The sequence below is a fragment of the Cherax quadricarinatus genome, unplaced genomic scaffold (genome assembly GCF_038502225.1).
Source record: "Cherax quadricarinatus isolate ZL_2023a unplaced genomic scaffold, ASM3850222v1 Contig1946, whole genome shotgun sequence".
Taxonomy (NCBI): Eukaryota; Metazoa; Arthropoda; class Malacostraca; order Decapoda; family Parastacidae; genus Cherax; species Cherax quadricarinatus.
This window is the reverse complement of record NW_027196972.1, coordinates 16,886-33,170: the sequence shown is the minus strand read 5'-3', so window position 1 is coordinate 33,170 and position 16,285 is coordinate 16,886. Positions and strand designations below refer to the sequence as shown.

The 16,285-nt window shown below is 42.4% G+C and overlaps 1 protein-coding gene across 4 annotated transcripts in view; it reads right to left on the bottom strand.

Moving 5' to 3' along the window:
* The window catches only part of LOC128693557 (sialin), a 37,470-nt gene extending 21,861 nt beyond the window's left edge, over positions 1–15,609 (bottom strand). For 2 of the 4 annotated variants that reach the window (XM_053783319.2, XM_053783318.2), the window contains exons 1-4: positions 7,585–8,036; positions 4,662–4,879; positions 4,241–4,328; positions 97–333 (exon numbers count right to left, since the gene is read on the bottom strand). In XM_053783319.2, the coding sequence (XP_053639294.2) occupies positions 97–333; positions 4,241–4,328; positions 4,662–4,879; positions 7,585–7,684 (643 nt within the window). In that variant the 5' untranslated portion in view covers positions 7,685–8,036. Of the gene's footprint in view, positions 1–96; positions 334–4,240; positions 4,329–4,661; positions 4,880–7,584; positions 8,037–15,497 lie in introns of those variants that run through there. The other 2 variants (XM_053783320.2, XM_053783321.2) reach the window with 2 other exon arrangements.
* Between the last annotated feature and the right edge of the window lie 676 nt (positions 15,610–16,285).

The following is a 16,285-nucleotide window of genomic DNA, read 5'->3' as shown; positions in this document are numbered from 1 at the left end:
AAGTGGATACCATTAATTTCCTTAATCAAGAGCCCTTCAACAGGATCAAGGCACCTCTCTCCCCTCTGAAGGTAGACTAGAGATGGCTGAACGTACCTGAGAAAGCAATGGTTACCATGGTAGTCAGTTCGGCGGGCGGCGCCCAGCTGGCCAGCACACCATAGAGGGCAGGGAAGGCAGGGCCCTGCACGATGCCCATGATAAAGCGCAGGCCGGCCAGCACCCGTGGGTGCAGGTGGGCAGCGTATGGGCACAGCAATGACAGCACTCCTGATGCCCCGATACTTACTGCCATGGTCTCCCGACCACCAAATTTCTCACTGATGCGACCACCTGTAGTTACAGTGCCACAGTATTGTTGTTATTCATGGTGGTGTTAGTTTAATATGTTTATATACCCCATACCCACCCTGTGAGTGGTAATCGAAAATAGACACACATAGTGGGTGCAGGAACTAGGCTCCCAAATTTTGACAGCTAAGTTACAATGGTGGTAACTATTTACATGTTTATGAACTGCTTACAATCATAATGAGTTATTTATGTAGACAAATTCAGCCACAAAAGTATTACAGTGTATATGTGATTTTGAGTTGATGTTTGTTGTTTTTATATTCACAAGAATTCGCTAAAATTGAATAATCATACAGTGAGTGAACCTGATAAAAAGTGAAATATATGCACTAAACAATTAATATACATATTATAATTATTATTATTTGTTATCATTATTATTGCTATTATTGTCCATGGGGAAGCAGTCAACAAGAGTTAACAGCGCCTGGGGAGGAAGGGAGAGTAATTCCAGTGTCTGGGATGAAGAACCCTACTTGATGAATAGCCTAGTGCCATACATGTGTCTAGTTTGTATACTTGTTATTTAATACCATCTCTGACTGTTACCTCTGTAACACCGCAATCCCCTCATGGAAGGTTCCTTGATGTTGGTGAGGGGCTCTTGATTTAGGGAATTGGATCTGTGCTCCAGTTCTCCGAATTAAGCCTGAATGCCTTCCACATCCCCCCCAGGCGCTGTATAATCCTACGGGTTTAGCGCTTCCCCTTGATTATAATAATAATGTAACACCGCAACACTCGACACTCAGCACTACACTGCTGCACTCGACACTGTAACACTGCAACACTCGACACTCAGCCCTACACTGCTGCACTCGACACTGTAACATTGCAACATTATACACTGCAACACTATACACTGTAACACTACCCTCCAACACTCGACACTCCAACACTCGACACTCCAACATTCGACACTCCAACACTCGACACTCCAACACTCGATACTCCAACACTCGACACTCAGCACTACACTGCAGCACTCGACACTGTAACATTGGAACACTAAACACTGCAACACGACACTGCAACACGACACTGCAACACTCGACACTCAGCACTACACTGCAGCACTCGGCACTGTAACACTGCAACACTATACACTGCAACACTATACACTGTAACACTATACACTCCAACACTCGACACTCCAACACTCGACACTACAATGCAGCACTCAACACTGTAACATTGGAACACTAGACACTGCAACACAACACTGCAACACTCGACACTGCAACACTCGACACTCCAACACTCGACACTCCAACACTCGACACTCCAACACTCGACACTCCAACATTCGACACTCAGCACTACACTGCAGCACTCGGCACTGTAACACTCCAACACTCGACACTCCAACATTCGACACTCAGCACTACACTGCAGCACTCGGCACTGTAACACTCCAACACTCGACACTCCAACATTCGACACTCAGCACTACACTGCAGCACTCGGCACTGTAACACTGCAACATTATATACTCCAACACTCGACACTGCTAAGCTTTGTAAAACCAATCATACCAAACGTGGACAGAAGTAATAATAATAATTGAAAGGAAGATAAAACAGGTATACCTGACGATAAAACAGTTATACCTGAAGATAAAACAGGGATACCTGAAGATAAAACAGGGATATATGAAAATAAAACATAGTCACTGAGCTCCTCAGGAGTGCTAGAATATCTGATACACGAAAGGAGGCGCTGACCAGGGAAGTGGAAACTATTGAACTTAAGCTAAATGACTTACAGGAACCAGGAGAGGCAGGAGGAGCTTAAAGCTATTAGTGAAATTGAAAGAAATTCAAAATATTTCTTTTCATATGCCAAAAACAAGGCAAATACCACATCTAGTATCGGGCCCTTACTCAGACAGGATGGGACTTACACAGACGACAACAAGGAAATGAGTGAAATATTGAAATCCCAGTACGACTCTGTGTTTAGTGAACCACTAATCGGTCTGAGGATCGACGACCCAAATGATTTCTTCATGAATGAGCCTCAAAACTCCATAAATGTATGCCAGATTTCCGACATTACCCTAACTCCGATAGATTTCGAAAAAGCCATTGACAACATGCCTATGCACTCAGCCCCGGGCCCAGACTCGTGGAACTCTGTTTTCATTAAGAACTGCAAGAAACCCCTCTCGCGTGCCCTAAGTACACTATGGAGGAGGAGCTTGGACATGGGTGAAATTCCACAGTCACTTAAAACAACGGATATAGCCCCACTCCATAAAGGTGGCAGCAAAGCATTAGCTAAGAACTATAGACCAATAGCTCTGACGTCCCACATCATAAAAATCTTTGAAAGAGTGCTAAGAAGCAGGATTGCAAATCACCTGGATTCCCAAAATCTGCACAATCCAGGGCAACATGGGTTCAGGGCAGGTCGCTCCTGCCTCTCACAACTACTGGATCACTATGACATGGCCTTGGATGCACTGGAAGAAAATCAGAATGCAGATGTAATATACACAGACTTTGCAAAAGCATTTGACAAATGCGATCATGGCGTAATAGCCCATAAAATACGTGCTAAAGGAATAACTGGGAAAGTGGGGAGATGGATCTTCAACTTCCTAACAAATCGAACACAAAGAGTAGTGGTCAACAGAGTTAAATCGGAGGCTGCCATAGTGAAGAGCTCTGTTCCACAAGGCACAGTACTCGCCCCCATCTTATTCCTTATCCTCATATCAGACATAAACAGAGATATACACCACAGCACCGTATCATCCTTTGCGGATGATACTAGGATCTGCATGAGGCTGTCATCTGCTGAGGACGTGGTTAACCTCCAAGAAGATATAAACAAAGTTTTCCAGTGGGCAACGGTAAACAATATGATGTTCAATGAGGACAAATTCCAACTACTCCGTTATGGAAAACTGGAGGAGATAATAACTAGAACAGAGTATACTACTGACTCCGGCCATACAATAGAGCGGAAAAATAATGTAAGGGACCTGGGAGTAGTAATGTCTGAGGATCTCACTTTCAAGGATCACAACAGTGCCACGATCGCACGTGCAAAGAAAATGATAGGATGGATAATGAGAACTTTCAAAACGAGAGATGCCAAGCCCATGATGATCCTTTTCAAATCACTTGTTCTCTCTAGGCTGGAATACTGCTGTACATTAACATCTCCATTCAAAGCAGGTGAAATCGCAGATCTAGAGAGTGTACAGAGATCCTTTACTGCACGTATAAGTTCTGTCAAGCACCTTAACTACTGGGAACGCTTGGAAGCACTTGACTTGTACTCGTTGGAACGCAGGAGGGAGAGATATATCATAATCTACACTTGGAAAATCTTGGAAGGAATGGTCCCAAATCTGCACACAGAAATCACGCCCTACGAAAGTAAAAGACTGGGCAGGCGATGCAAAATGCCGCCAATAAAAAGTAGGGGCGCCATTGGTACACTAAGAGAAAACACCATAAGTGTCGGGGGCCCAAAACTATTCAACAGCCTCCCATCAAGCATTAGGGGAATTGCCAATAAACCCCTGGCTGCCTTCAAGAGAGAGCTGGACAGATACCTAAAGTCAGTGCCGGATCAGCCGGGCTGTGGCTCGTACGTCGGACTGCGTGCGGCCAGCAGTAACAGCCTAGTTGATCAGGCCCTGATCCATCGGGAGGAGTGGTCATGGACCGGGCCGCGGGGGCGTTGATCCCCGGAATAACCTCCAGGTAACCTCCAGGTATACACGAGATAAATATTTATGCAACTTGCTCTCCCTAACCCACGTGTTTCTTAACGCTTGTGGCCCCTTAGTCATGTGTCATCGAAGACCGACCTCCCCTCACACCTGTGTCCCCTCACACCTGTGTCGCCTCACACCTGTGTCGCCTCACACCTGCGGTCTTAGTAAAGAAGTATCCCCAGAAGAAGGTGCCAAGAATGAGACCTTGATCCTCTAAAGTCCAGTTGAACTCCCCGTCAGCCTGCAAAGATTATTATCATTACCGTAATTTTATTAGTGTTATTATATTTCATTATTATTATTGCTATTATTATATTTATCACATTTTATTATTACCACTATTTTAGTATTATTATTATTATTTTATGTTCATAGGAAGCGGTCAGCCCACAAGGGTAATCCCACGCCCGTGGAATGGGAGGTCATCAAGTTTGACCCAAGGAAGAGTAACTCCAGTTCCCTGGATCAAGAACTATCTTATACTCTTTATGCTACATGATTCCCACATATTTAGCGCTTCTGTAAATATAATAATAATAATAATTATTATTATTATTATTATTTTTCGACTCACCGGGTAGCCGTCATCAGTACCACTATGAGAAGCGTTGCGCGCAGCTGGGCAGGCACCATCAGGGAGGTTACTTGTGTTGAAATCATGTGTAGTGTTCACCATGGCTACGATGGCTATATTCAGACCCCCACGGACTATATAGTCCATGGAGCAGCCCAGCAAGCCCAGTAGCACCACCACGTAACGCAAGGGTAGCACACCCCCGCATCTCCCTCTCCCTGGGTAATAAATTACCATTATTATTAGTATTATTATATTCATAGGAAAAACGATAATAAAGTGTTAAGAGGCAGGTCCATTGAATCGACTCCTCACAAACAGCCAGGCGAGTACACACTATGACACCTCAGCGGTGACAGGGAGTTTCATTGGTTCTTACTATATCAACTTCCTTGAAGATTTCCAGCATTATGAAAACATCTCCGAATTGTGTTAGCCGTAATTTGTTGCAGCCAGGGTATTGTGGGTTAGTTGTGGAATTGTTTCAGCCACGGTGTTGTGTGTTGTAACTGTTCCAGCCATGATATTGTGGATTAGTTGTGAATTGTTACAGCCACGATATTCTTACTTCATTCTTCATTATGGCATTGTTTGCAGTGTTGAGTATCACAGTATACAAAATACATTACATAAATGACAGTAGAGTTGTAGGCGAGTGGAACAGACTGCTGAGTAGCGTCAGTGAAGCCAAAACTTCGGATAGCTGAGCATATTGTCCATTCATTCACACCAACATGAGTGGGTGTGGATGCGTGTGAGTGGGACCCGCCTAGCATAGTCCAGGCCTACATGTCTTCATGTTCTTATGAATATTGAACATACACATAAGATAATAATATAACAGCACAGAAGGTGCATTTCATCGTTCTATTATTGTAAACATCCAGCAACACTTGGAACCTCACCCTTAGCTTACCTTCTAATGAAAGTACAACTATTTTATAAATATTACTCTTTTGTTCTGCTTTTAGATTATTAGTGACTATGCATATTTAAGAACTATGTAGAACATATATTTTCCTCTTGAATGATCCTACGTTCCTGTGTGACTATAATATTATTGTGTTATAATTTAGGTGGGTGGTAACTTGCATGTGTTGAGCTGGCGAGTAGGAGTCATAGCACGCACATTGTCACCACAAGATACAATGAGAGGAAGTATGTCTCATTGTATACAGACAGGAGTCCATCTCTCAGTGTATATACACTTGAGTTTAATTCCTATTTTAGGGATTAAAATCTTCTTGACCTGTGTTGAACTGGTTACTTGCAGCCTTAATGAACCTTTTGTAATCACAACTCTGATGCCACTGACCAGTTTCAAGAGGTTTTCTACCCTCGACTGTTACTGTTAGCGTCACGCTGGGAAGGCAGCAGTCTTATTTCCTCTTGAAAACTTCTACAGTTGTTAAACCAATATTTCTGATATAAGTATATTGTTGGAGAAAAGAACTGAGCTGGTAGGGGTCATACTTGCACCTGGATAATGGGAGATAATCAGGTTCAGTCCTAGTAAGGGAAGATCAGGTCTAATTCCACGGATCAAGAGATCCTCACCGGTATCAAGGAACCTCCCTTGAGGTGTGCAAGCAGAAAAAAACACTAAGCCCAAAGGGGTCATGCAGCTCCTATAAGAAATAATATATATTTCTACAAGTATATGTACAAGGTATACAGGCCTAGCTGACATCAGTGACATACTATTATGTACATACAAAGCCGCTTGTTGTGCCTGAGCATTTCGGGCAAAGTAGGTCAGTTTTTGTCCCAGGATGCGACCCACACCAGTCGACTAACACCCAGGTACCCATTTTATACTGATGGGTCCCCTCAAGGAAGGTTCCTTGAAGTTGGTGAGGGGCTCTTGATTTAGGGACTTGGATCTGTGTTCCAGTTCCCCGAATTAAGCCTGAATGTCTTCCACATCCCCCCCAGGCGCTGTATAATCCTACGGGTTTAGCGCTTCCCCTTTATAATAATAATAATGTGGAAAATTGCATTTATCTGTATCTCTAATCATGTACATAACAATAAATGAGCATAGATAATTATTATTTATCAGTTAGACAAGTAGGAATTTGGGACACCTACGTCGCAAAAATGTCCCCCTTCGATACCTACCACTGTCATATCCACAAGTTGCTCTGGACCTATTAATTAAATAAAATATACATACACCAGGAATACTGGTAAATATATAAATTTTGTGGACTGTATATTAAAAATAAATGGTTATATATATACACAATTACATAACAGAAGGAAAATATATCTTAATATCACTCACCAATTTGACTGGAGATTAACGTGTATCATACTCAGAAAACCTCTCTAACTAAATCTATGAAAATAATGCTGGCCAGAATTACACACAAATCTAGAGAGCTTATCTGAGGTTCCTGGAGAGGTCTTGTCCAGTCGCTTGATTTCTCAAGTTATGCAGGAATGCATATCCACCAATTTCGCCTCCTATTTGAGAGGTGTCAGCACAATTTTAACCTCTAGAGCACGAAAAATTCTTCCCCATTCACCAACGTTTGTACAAAATTCAAAACCAAGATGGCGAATCCTCTTCTGCGCAGGCGCAGGCTCAGTTTCCCATTTTCCATAATATAATTTTTATTAAATACAATATAGGCCATCTATTTACATATAAATACTGAATTTCTGGAAAATATATACAGTATTTTCCACAAATAATATACTGATGGGTGAACAGGGACAGCAGGCGTCTTATAGAAACACGTCCCTAATGTTTTCCAGCCGTACCAGAGATTCGAACTCCGGACCTCAGTGTGCGAGCTGAGTGCGCTAGCAGTTGAGCCACAGGACACCGCAACACATACAGAATGGATCAAGAATCACTCAAGGGGAATCAAGGCACCCCTATTCAAGGGCATTAATGAATTCATTTACAACTCACGTGCATGCATGGTGTCAGTGTTGACCATGGTGGTGTCAGTATTGACCACAGTGGTGTCAGTGTCACCCTTCACACTCTCTCCTGGCTCCTCCTCGCACATTATTAATTAAAATGTTCCACCACTCTGTCCTACGTTTACTCGCTTAGGTACTTGCATAATATCAGCTAAAACCGACGTAATACAGTGAGAAATGTCGATATATATATATATGGAGTACTGCTGCACCCTCAGTGCTCAAAAATCTTTAAATGTCAGCCTGCATCCTGGTGTGGCTGGAAAACGTGTCGTACAACCAACATGCACTCCAGCTTGTACTGAGAATCAAGGACACGGACGGATGTATTCTAGACGAAATCCCGAACAAAGGACAATTAAGATTAAGCTATAAAAACGTAGTGAGGTGGAGGAGAACAAAAAAAAAACAAGGGAAATGTACTCCCTTGCACTGAGACTACTGGGTGGGTACTGAGGTGGTGAATGTTACACATTGAAGGTATCAACACAAACCCTTCACAACGGTACTCACTACACTGTTATAGCCTTTCATGAAAAAGGCTTTAGGATAACCCATGAAAGCCACTAAAACTGGGTTATTCCAGGTAATTTACACATATGTTGCTATGTATGATAATTGTACTTACGTGTGCCTGTATCTAAATAAACTTGTTCCCCACAACACAAAGGTACCTACTTACTGCTGAACAGAGGCAACAGGTATAAAGAAACATGTCCATTTTTTTCACTTTTAAAGCCCCCTTTAACGGGTAATAGTCTTGATGCATGTGAAGAGTTCTTAATCCAACCAACTGGAACTACCCTCCTTTAGATCGATTTTGATTACCTCCCATTTCCAAGGAATTTAATTGGAAGTACCCTCATTTTTTTAGATCAGTTCCGTTCGCCTCCCATTTCCAAGGTATTTATGATGCCTATATGCCAATCTCGTTCCACGAGAGTTTTTTTCCTCCAATACCAGGTGCTGCCATTTTCTTCATAAGTTTCCTGTGTGGGTCTGTTACAAAATTCACCGAAATATTATATAAATGGTATTGTGCTGCTAATGGAGTGAACACATTATGTCCAGGCTTAGGGACTGATTACCTCAAATTCCTTCCCATCTTCCATCGTTCTTCTCTGCACTGGACTGATGAAACCACTGGCTAGCGAAATATTTCCACAGTAAAGAAACCTAAGTGTGTCATTCCTCACTGAAGTACAGATACACAAGAACACACTGTTATCGTGGTCCACTGCTTCAGATACCTTGGATAAAAACAATAAATTTGCTAGATATCCATGACCTCTTATAAATCAGTGATAAAACTCCTTGATTAAACTATGATGGCTATCGTTGTGACCCCTCAAAGAAGGTTCCTTGATGTTGGTGAGGGGCTCTTGATTTAGGGAATTGGATCTGTGCTCCAGTTCCCCGAATTAAGCCTGAATGCCTTCCACATCCCCCCCAAGGCGCTGTATAATCCTCCGGGTTTAGCGCTTCCCCCTTGATTATAATAATAATAATAATAATAATATCGTTGTGACCTTGAATTGAATTCTCTAAGGTATCCTCAAATACTCGATTGCAAACGCACTCAGCTGACACAATGAGGTCCGTGGTTCGATCCCCGGTAGGGGTAGAAACATTAGGATGTGTTTCCCCTAAGATACTATTGTTGCTCTTCACCTATCAGTAAAATAGGTACCCGAGTGTTAGTCGACTGGTGTGGGTCGCATCCTGGGGACAAAATTGACCTAATTTGCGGGAAATGCTCTGCATAACAAAATGTTTTCTGTATAGTAGTATGTCATTGATGTCAGCTACATGTACTTGTAGAAATTATCATTATTATTATACTGATGTAGTATGTAGATATTCTTTAGCAGGTATATATTCATCAAACTAGAGTCATCATTTTACAAAGTTCTTAGTATACATTAAAAACTTTAATTACAGTTTGTCAAGTTTGAGAAAATGTTTGGGGAAAAAAATGTTTTCAACAATCGTAATCTTGTGTAATTTATTTTCATCAGACTCTCTACAATTATTAAGTTCTGGAATTTAATTTGAGTTTTCTTGCAATTTATATCTTCTTGCGTTAAAATTAATTCCATTTCTTTGTCAATACCAGTAATCTTCTCTTTTTTTCATCAATTTTGCTCCAGGTACCTGGAAGAAACCTCCGGGTGACATATTCACTTGCAACTCTGGTAATATATTCTTGCTTGAATATTCTTGGCATTTCTCATAACTTAAAAATGTTCATAAGGGATCCTCACGTTTTTGATGCTACTGTAAAATGCCTCTCTTTTCACCCATTATGTTTTAATTTCTTGTTCAAATTTACTAAATTTCCCATACCAATGGTGTAAACAAGTTTAACCTCCCCCCCTCATAGACAGACTATTTCTAGCCCCTCTATTGATTCAACCACAATCACAACATGAAGGTCATTATAAGCCTTAATCAATTAAAGTCACCCTAAGTTGGTGTCAAACAGCCAGTTAGTCAGCAAAACAAGCTTTGTTACAAGGGATATCCAAGTTTTCTTGATGTCACAAAAAGATAGTAATTCAAATGATTTGTTGAACAGTATTGCTATTGCAGCCTTCATAATGAACGTCCTACTCGTAAAGCAACACTACGTATGTCCCGTGGCTCAGTTGGTAATGCACTCACCTCACACACGGAGTGTCTGTGGTTCACTCCCCGGCATGGACGGAAACGTTGAGCACGTTTCCTTACACCTGCTGCCCCTGTTCACCTAGCAATAAGTAGGTACCTGGGTGTTAGACGACTGGTGTGGGTCGCATCCTGGGGCCCAAGATTAAAAGTTAGACCCTAATTGAAATAGGAGACATACCCCGATGACTCACTGACTTTCTTGTGTTATCCTAAGGCTAACCCTCCTGGTTAAAAATCCGAACAAATCTTATCTTATGAGAAATATACACACTGAGGTCAGTGGTTTGATTCCTAGTACGGGTGGAAACATTAGGACGTGTTACCTTAAGACACCTGTTGTCCATGTTCAGGTTAGGTTAGGTAAGATTCGTCAGGAAACAGGACGAGTGTTTCCTGACACGGGTCTTAGTCATATGATAACCCGCCATTGGAGTTTTTGGTCATCTGCCCGAGGCCTTCCACTGGTTTACTGGTCCGCCCTTAAAAAATTGTGGTCATAGTTATAACCATTTAATGTCCATGCTCACCTAGCAGTAAAATAGGTACCTGAGTGTTAGTCGACTGATGTGGATAATAATAATAATAATAATAATAATAATAATATCTTTATTTACTACAAGTACATGTACAAGGAATGCAGGCCTAGCTGACATCAATGACATACTACTATATAGAAAGCCGCTTGTTATGCTGAGCATTTCGGGGAAATTAGGTCAGTTTTGTCCCAGGATGCGACCCACACCAATCCACTAACACACAGGTACCCATTTCACTGATGGATGACCCCACATCAAGAAGCACCTTAATAAGATGGTGAATACCCTTGCGTGCCCATGTCACTAACTACTAAGTCCAACATGCTACAGTTCCAAAGAGTCCAGAACAAAGCCCTGCCCTGCCAAGTATGGGCCAACAGGCCTGCTGCAGTGTTCCTCCTTTCTTATGTTTTATAACTGGCACCTGTGTACCTCTTCAGTACAGGAAAGACTGTGCTATAACTTAAATTGCCAGGCACACCATCTAAAGGGGACAAAAAGATACAAAACATCCAGGCCATAGGAAAACCTGGGTAGCCACAGCCACTCAAGAGGGAGAGGTTTTCTAGTGCCAGGAAGGAAAAAAAACTGGCAGGAAATGGCAGAAATCGTATACCAAATCCAGTCATTCCTGGAGTGGAACCACAGTCGATGGCCTCCACTCCAAACCAACAGATACAGATACTAATGCCGGAAAAAAAAATCCCCCCCAGTACCAACAACACCACCAGTCCGATGACATTCTTCTTTGCAAATATACAGGGTCTAAAGCCAGCAACAAACAACAAAATACCTTTCATCCGTGGACTGCTTGCAGAGGCAAAGGCAATGTTCGCGGCTTTCACTGAGACCCACATAAAGGATCACTTGGACAACGAAATAAGGATCCCAGGTTGCAACCTATACAGATGTGACAGAGTGAACAGGCAAAACGGGGGGGGGGGGGTTGGCCTGTACATTGCAGAGTCACTTGTTTGCACAGAACTGCTTAATGCCTCAAATGATGTAGTGGAAGTTTTAGCAGTAAAGATCGAGAACCAAAACCTAGTCATTGTGGTAGTCTACAAGCCTCCGGATGCAACATCCCAGCAATTCCAGGAACAGCTGTTAAAAATTGACCACTGTCTGGAAAATCTTCCAGCTCCTGCACCCAACACCTTGCTCCTGGGGGATTTCAACTTAAGGCACCTAAAATGGAGGAATATAGCAAATAATATTGTTGCAGTAATAACACCAGGAGGCATCTCTGAAGGAAACTCATACTCACACGAGCTTTTAAATCTCTGCACAAAATTCAATTTAAACCAGCAAATAATAGAGCCTACTAGACTGGAGAATACACTAGACCTCATCTTCACTAACAATGATGATCTGATAAGAAATGTCACCATATCAAAAAAATATACTCAGATCACAACATAATTGAGGTTCAGACATGTATGCGCGGAGCCCCAGACCGACATAATGAGATTAGTCACGAGGGAGCATTCACCAAATTCAACTTCAATAACAAAAACATAAAGTGAGACCAAGTAAACCAAGTCCTAACCGATATAAGCTGGGAAGATATACTAAGCAACACAGACCCCAACTTATGCCTAGAACAGATTAACTTGGTGGCACTCGATGTATGCACAAGGCTTATTCCTCTAAGAAAAAGGAGTAGATGTAAAATAGAAAGAGAAAGGCGCTCCCTTTACAGGCGACGGAAAAGAATAACAGAGCGGCTAAAACAGGTCAATGTATCTGAAATGCGTAGGGAGACACTGGTCAGAGAAATAGCAAGCATCGAACTTAAGCTAAAGGAATCTTATAAGAGTCAGGAATCGCGGGAAGAACTAAAAGCCATAAATGAAATCGAAAGAAACCCAAAGTATTTCTTCTCCTATGCCAAATCAAAGTCGAGAACAACGTCCAGTATTGGGCCCCTACTTAAACAAGATGGGTCCTACACAGATGACAGCAAGGAAATGAGTGAGCTACTCAAGTCCCAATATGACTCAGTTTTTAGCAAGCCGCTAACCAGACTGAGAGTCGAAGATCAAAATGAATTTTTTATGAGAGAGCCACAGAACTTGGTTAACACAAGCCTATCCGATGTTATCCTGACGCCAAATGACTTCGAACAGGCGATAAATGACATGCCCATGCACTCTATCCCAGGGCCAGACTCATGGAACTCCGTGTTCATCAAGAACTGCAAGAAGCCCCTATCACGAGCCTTTACCATCCTATGGAGAGGGAGCATGGACACGGGGGTCGTCCCACAGTTACTAAAAACAACAGACATAGCCCCACTCCACAAAGCGGGCAGTAAAGCAACAACAAAGAACTACAGACCGATAGCACTAACATCCCATATCATAAAAATCTTTGAAAGGGTTCTAAGAAGCAAGATCACCACCCATCTAGAAACCCATCAGTTACACAACCCAGGGCAACATGGGTTTAGAACAGGTCGCTCCTGTCTGTCTCAACTATTGGATCACTACGACAAGGTCCTAAATGCACTAGAAGACAAAAAGAATGCAGATGTAATATATACAGACTTTGCAAAAGCCTTCGACAAGTGTGACCATTGCGTAATAGCACACAAAATGCGTGCTAAAGGAATAACAGGAAAAGTCGGTCGATGGATCTATAATTTCCTCACTAACAGAACACAGAGAGTAGTAGTCAACAGAGTAAAGTCCGAGGCAGCTACGGTGAAAAGCTCTGTTCCACAAGGCACAGTACTCGCTCCCATCTTGTTCCTCATCCTCATATCTGACATAGACAAGGATGTCAGCCACAGCACCGTGTCTTCCTTTGCAGATGACACCCGAATCTGCATGACAGTGTCTTCCATTGCAGACACTGCACGGCTCCAGGCGGACATCAACCAAATCTTTCAGTGGGCTGCAGAAAACAATATGAAGTTCAACGATGAGAAATTTCAATTACTCAGATATGGTAAACACGGGGAAATTAAATCTTCATCAGAGTACAAAAGAAATTCTGGCCACAAAATAGAGCGAAACACCAACGTCAAAGACCTGGGAGTGATCATGTCGGAGGATCTCACCTTCAAGGACCATAACATTGTATCAATCGCATCTGCTAGAAAAATGACAGGATGGATAATGAGAACCTTCAAAACTAGGGATGCCAAGCCCATGATGACACTCTTCAGGTCACTTGTTCTATCTAGGCTGGAATATTGCTGCAGACTAACAGCACCTTTCAAGGCAGGTGAAACTGCTGACCTAGAAAATGTACAGAGAACCTTCACGGCGCGCATAACGGAGATAAAACACCTCAATTACTGGGAGCGCTTGAGGTTCCTAAACCTGTATTCCCTGGAACGCAGGCGGGAGAGATACATGATTATATACACCTGGAAAATCCTAGAGGGACTAGTACCGAACTTGCACACGAAAATCACTACGAAAGCAAAAAACTTGGCAGACGATGCAACATCCCCCCAATGAAAAGCAGGGGTGTCACTAGCACGTTAAGAGACCATACAATAAGTGTCAGGGGCCCGAGACTGTTTAACTGCCTCCCAGCATACATAAGGGGGATTACCAACAGACCCCTGGCAGTCTCCAAGCTGGCACTGGACAAGCACCTAAAGTCGGTTCCTGACCAGCCGGGCTGTGGCTCGTACGTTGGTTTGCGTGCAGCCAGCAGTAACAGCCTGGTTGATCAGGTTCTGATCCACCAGGAGGCCTGGTCACAGACCGGGCCGCGGGGGCGTTGACCCCCGGAACTCTCTCCAGGTACCCAGACTTAGAGACAGTCAGGAAGGAAGACTTGCACATACAACAGGGAATCGCGGCAATTAATGTCAGGCTAGACAAACTAAAGAAGAGACAACTATATGACATGCAGGAACTCATGTACCTGACAGAGAAAACCCTCCCCAACCACTGAACACCACCGACTACATCATCAACACACCTTCCCACAGAACTCAAAGAATGACCCTCCAACAAAGAGTCCGACGCTTCATTCATAAGGAGAACTTCCCACGACCAAGGATCCTGAGTGACCTCCCGGAAGAAATAGAAGAATGGATACCAACAGAAGTATTCTACGTCCAACCACACATAAAAGGCCCTAAAATCTGGAATTCATTACCTGTAAATATAAAAGAAACACAACCTGTTTATAAATTCAAGTCTCTTCTCAAAGATTACTTACTCACCCAAAACCAAATAAATACTGAATAACTGAACATTATAAATTGTATATCTTAAATGTTTCTCACAATTATATCACATAAATGTTAAACCTAAAACCCAATCTAACTTTATTATTTTTTAAATACACTACCTAACAGAATCACTACCTAACTGAATGCAACCATATGACCTGTCTTTGTAATACTCACTTGTGCTTTATAGTTATCTGTTTACATTAATGTTTTATCAATGATTTCATCATTGCTTAGTAGCAGCGCTGTATAGTCCTTGTGGCTTAGCGCTTCTTTTTGATTATAATAATAATAATAATCATTGCTTAGTTAATCTTAAGTTAATTTTAAGCCAGCCCGTAATGCTATGCATAGTATAAGTGGCTTTGGCATACTGCTCTTATCTGTATTTTTTTTGTACCTCTGTATGTGTGCACAAATTGGAAATAAATAAATAAATAAATGCACCCCATTTTTGGGAGACCTACTTCTATTAATGTACACTTTACGACTAACCTTGTAGCATCTGCAAACATCCTACGAGCAGGACACCACCTCAGAAACTGCTTAGCCAACCATCTCCGGGCTAGCAACTAATCTCCGTCGAACGCCCTGCAACTACCACCTGCAGCTGCAGCCTTACGCCCGACCTCTTGCGCAAAAAAATGGGCAATTGCAAATAGTACGCAGCCTTTCAACTCAGTGGCATGCCGGTATACAGCTGGTATAACTGTGTGCAACTGACGGGCAGGAAATATACCTATCTTATGAACTTAATGTATTCATGAATAACACAACATGCACACACTTGTTTAAATTGTATCAAAGTGGTTAGGCCACTTACCTTTAAAATCCTACCTTCCCCTCCACCCTCCCAACCCTTTCTCATATTTCCCTCCTTCCCCATCTTACCAAAGCTCTGGTCATACCTCGACCTCGAACATAGGCAACCTGTGGAAAATTTGCTATAATTTTCCCATAATCAGTAATGTGTATGTAAAGTGTTAATATAATGTAATGTAAATATACAGTATTAATGGTAGTCACAAACTACCAAACTACTTGAGGCGAGTGAGCACTTCCAACCTTCCAACTGAGTGGGGAAGGGAAGGTTGTGTAGATAGCAAGGGCAGTGGTGGTAACATGGGTGTGGAAGGTTAACTGCTGGTCTCGGCTCTCTATTTGACCCAAGGGAAGAGGTCAAAAAAAAAAAATGGAAATCTGAATTGGGTAATCCCCGGCTAACCGTCTTCAGAGGTAGCGTCGGCTCTCTCAAGGAATTTGGAAATCGGCCGAATCTTCCA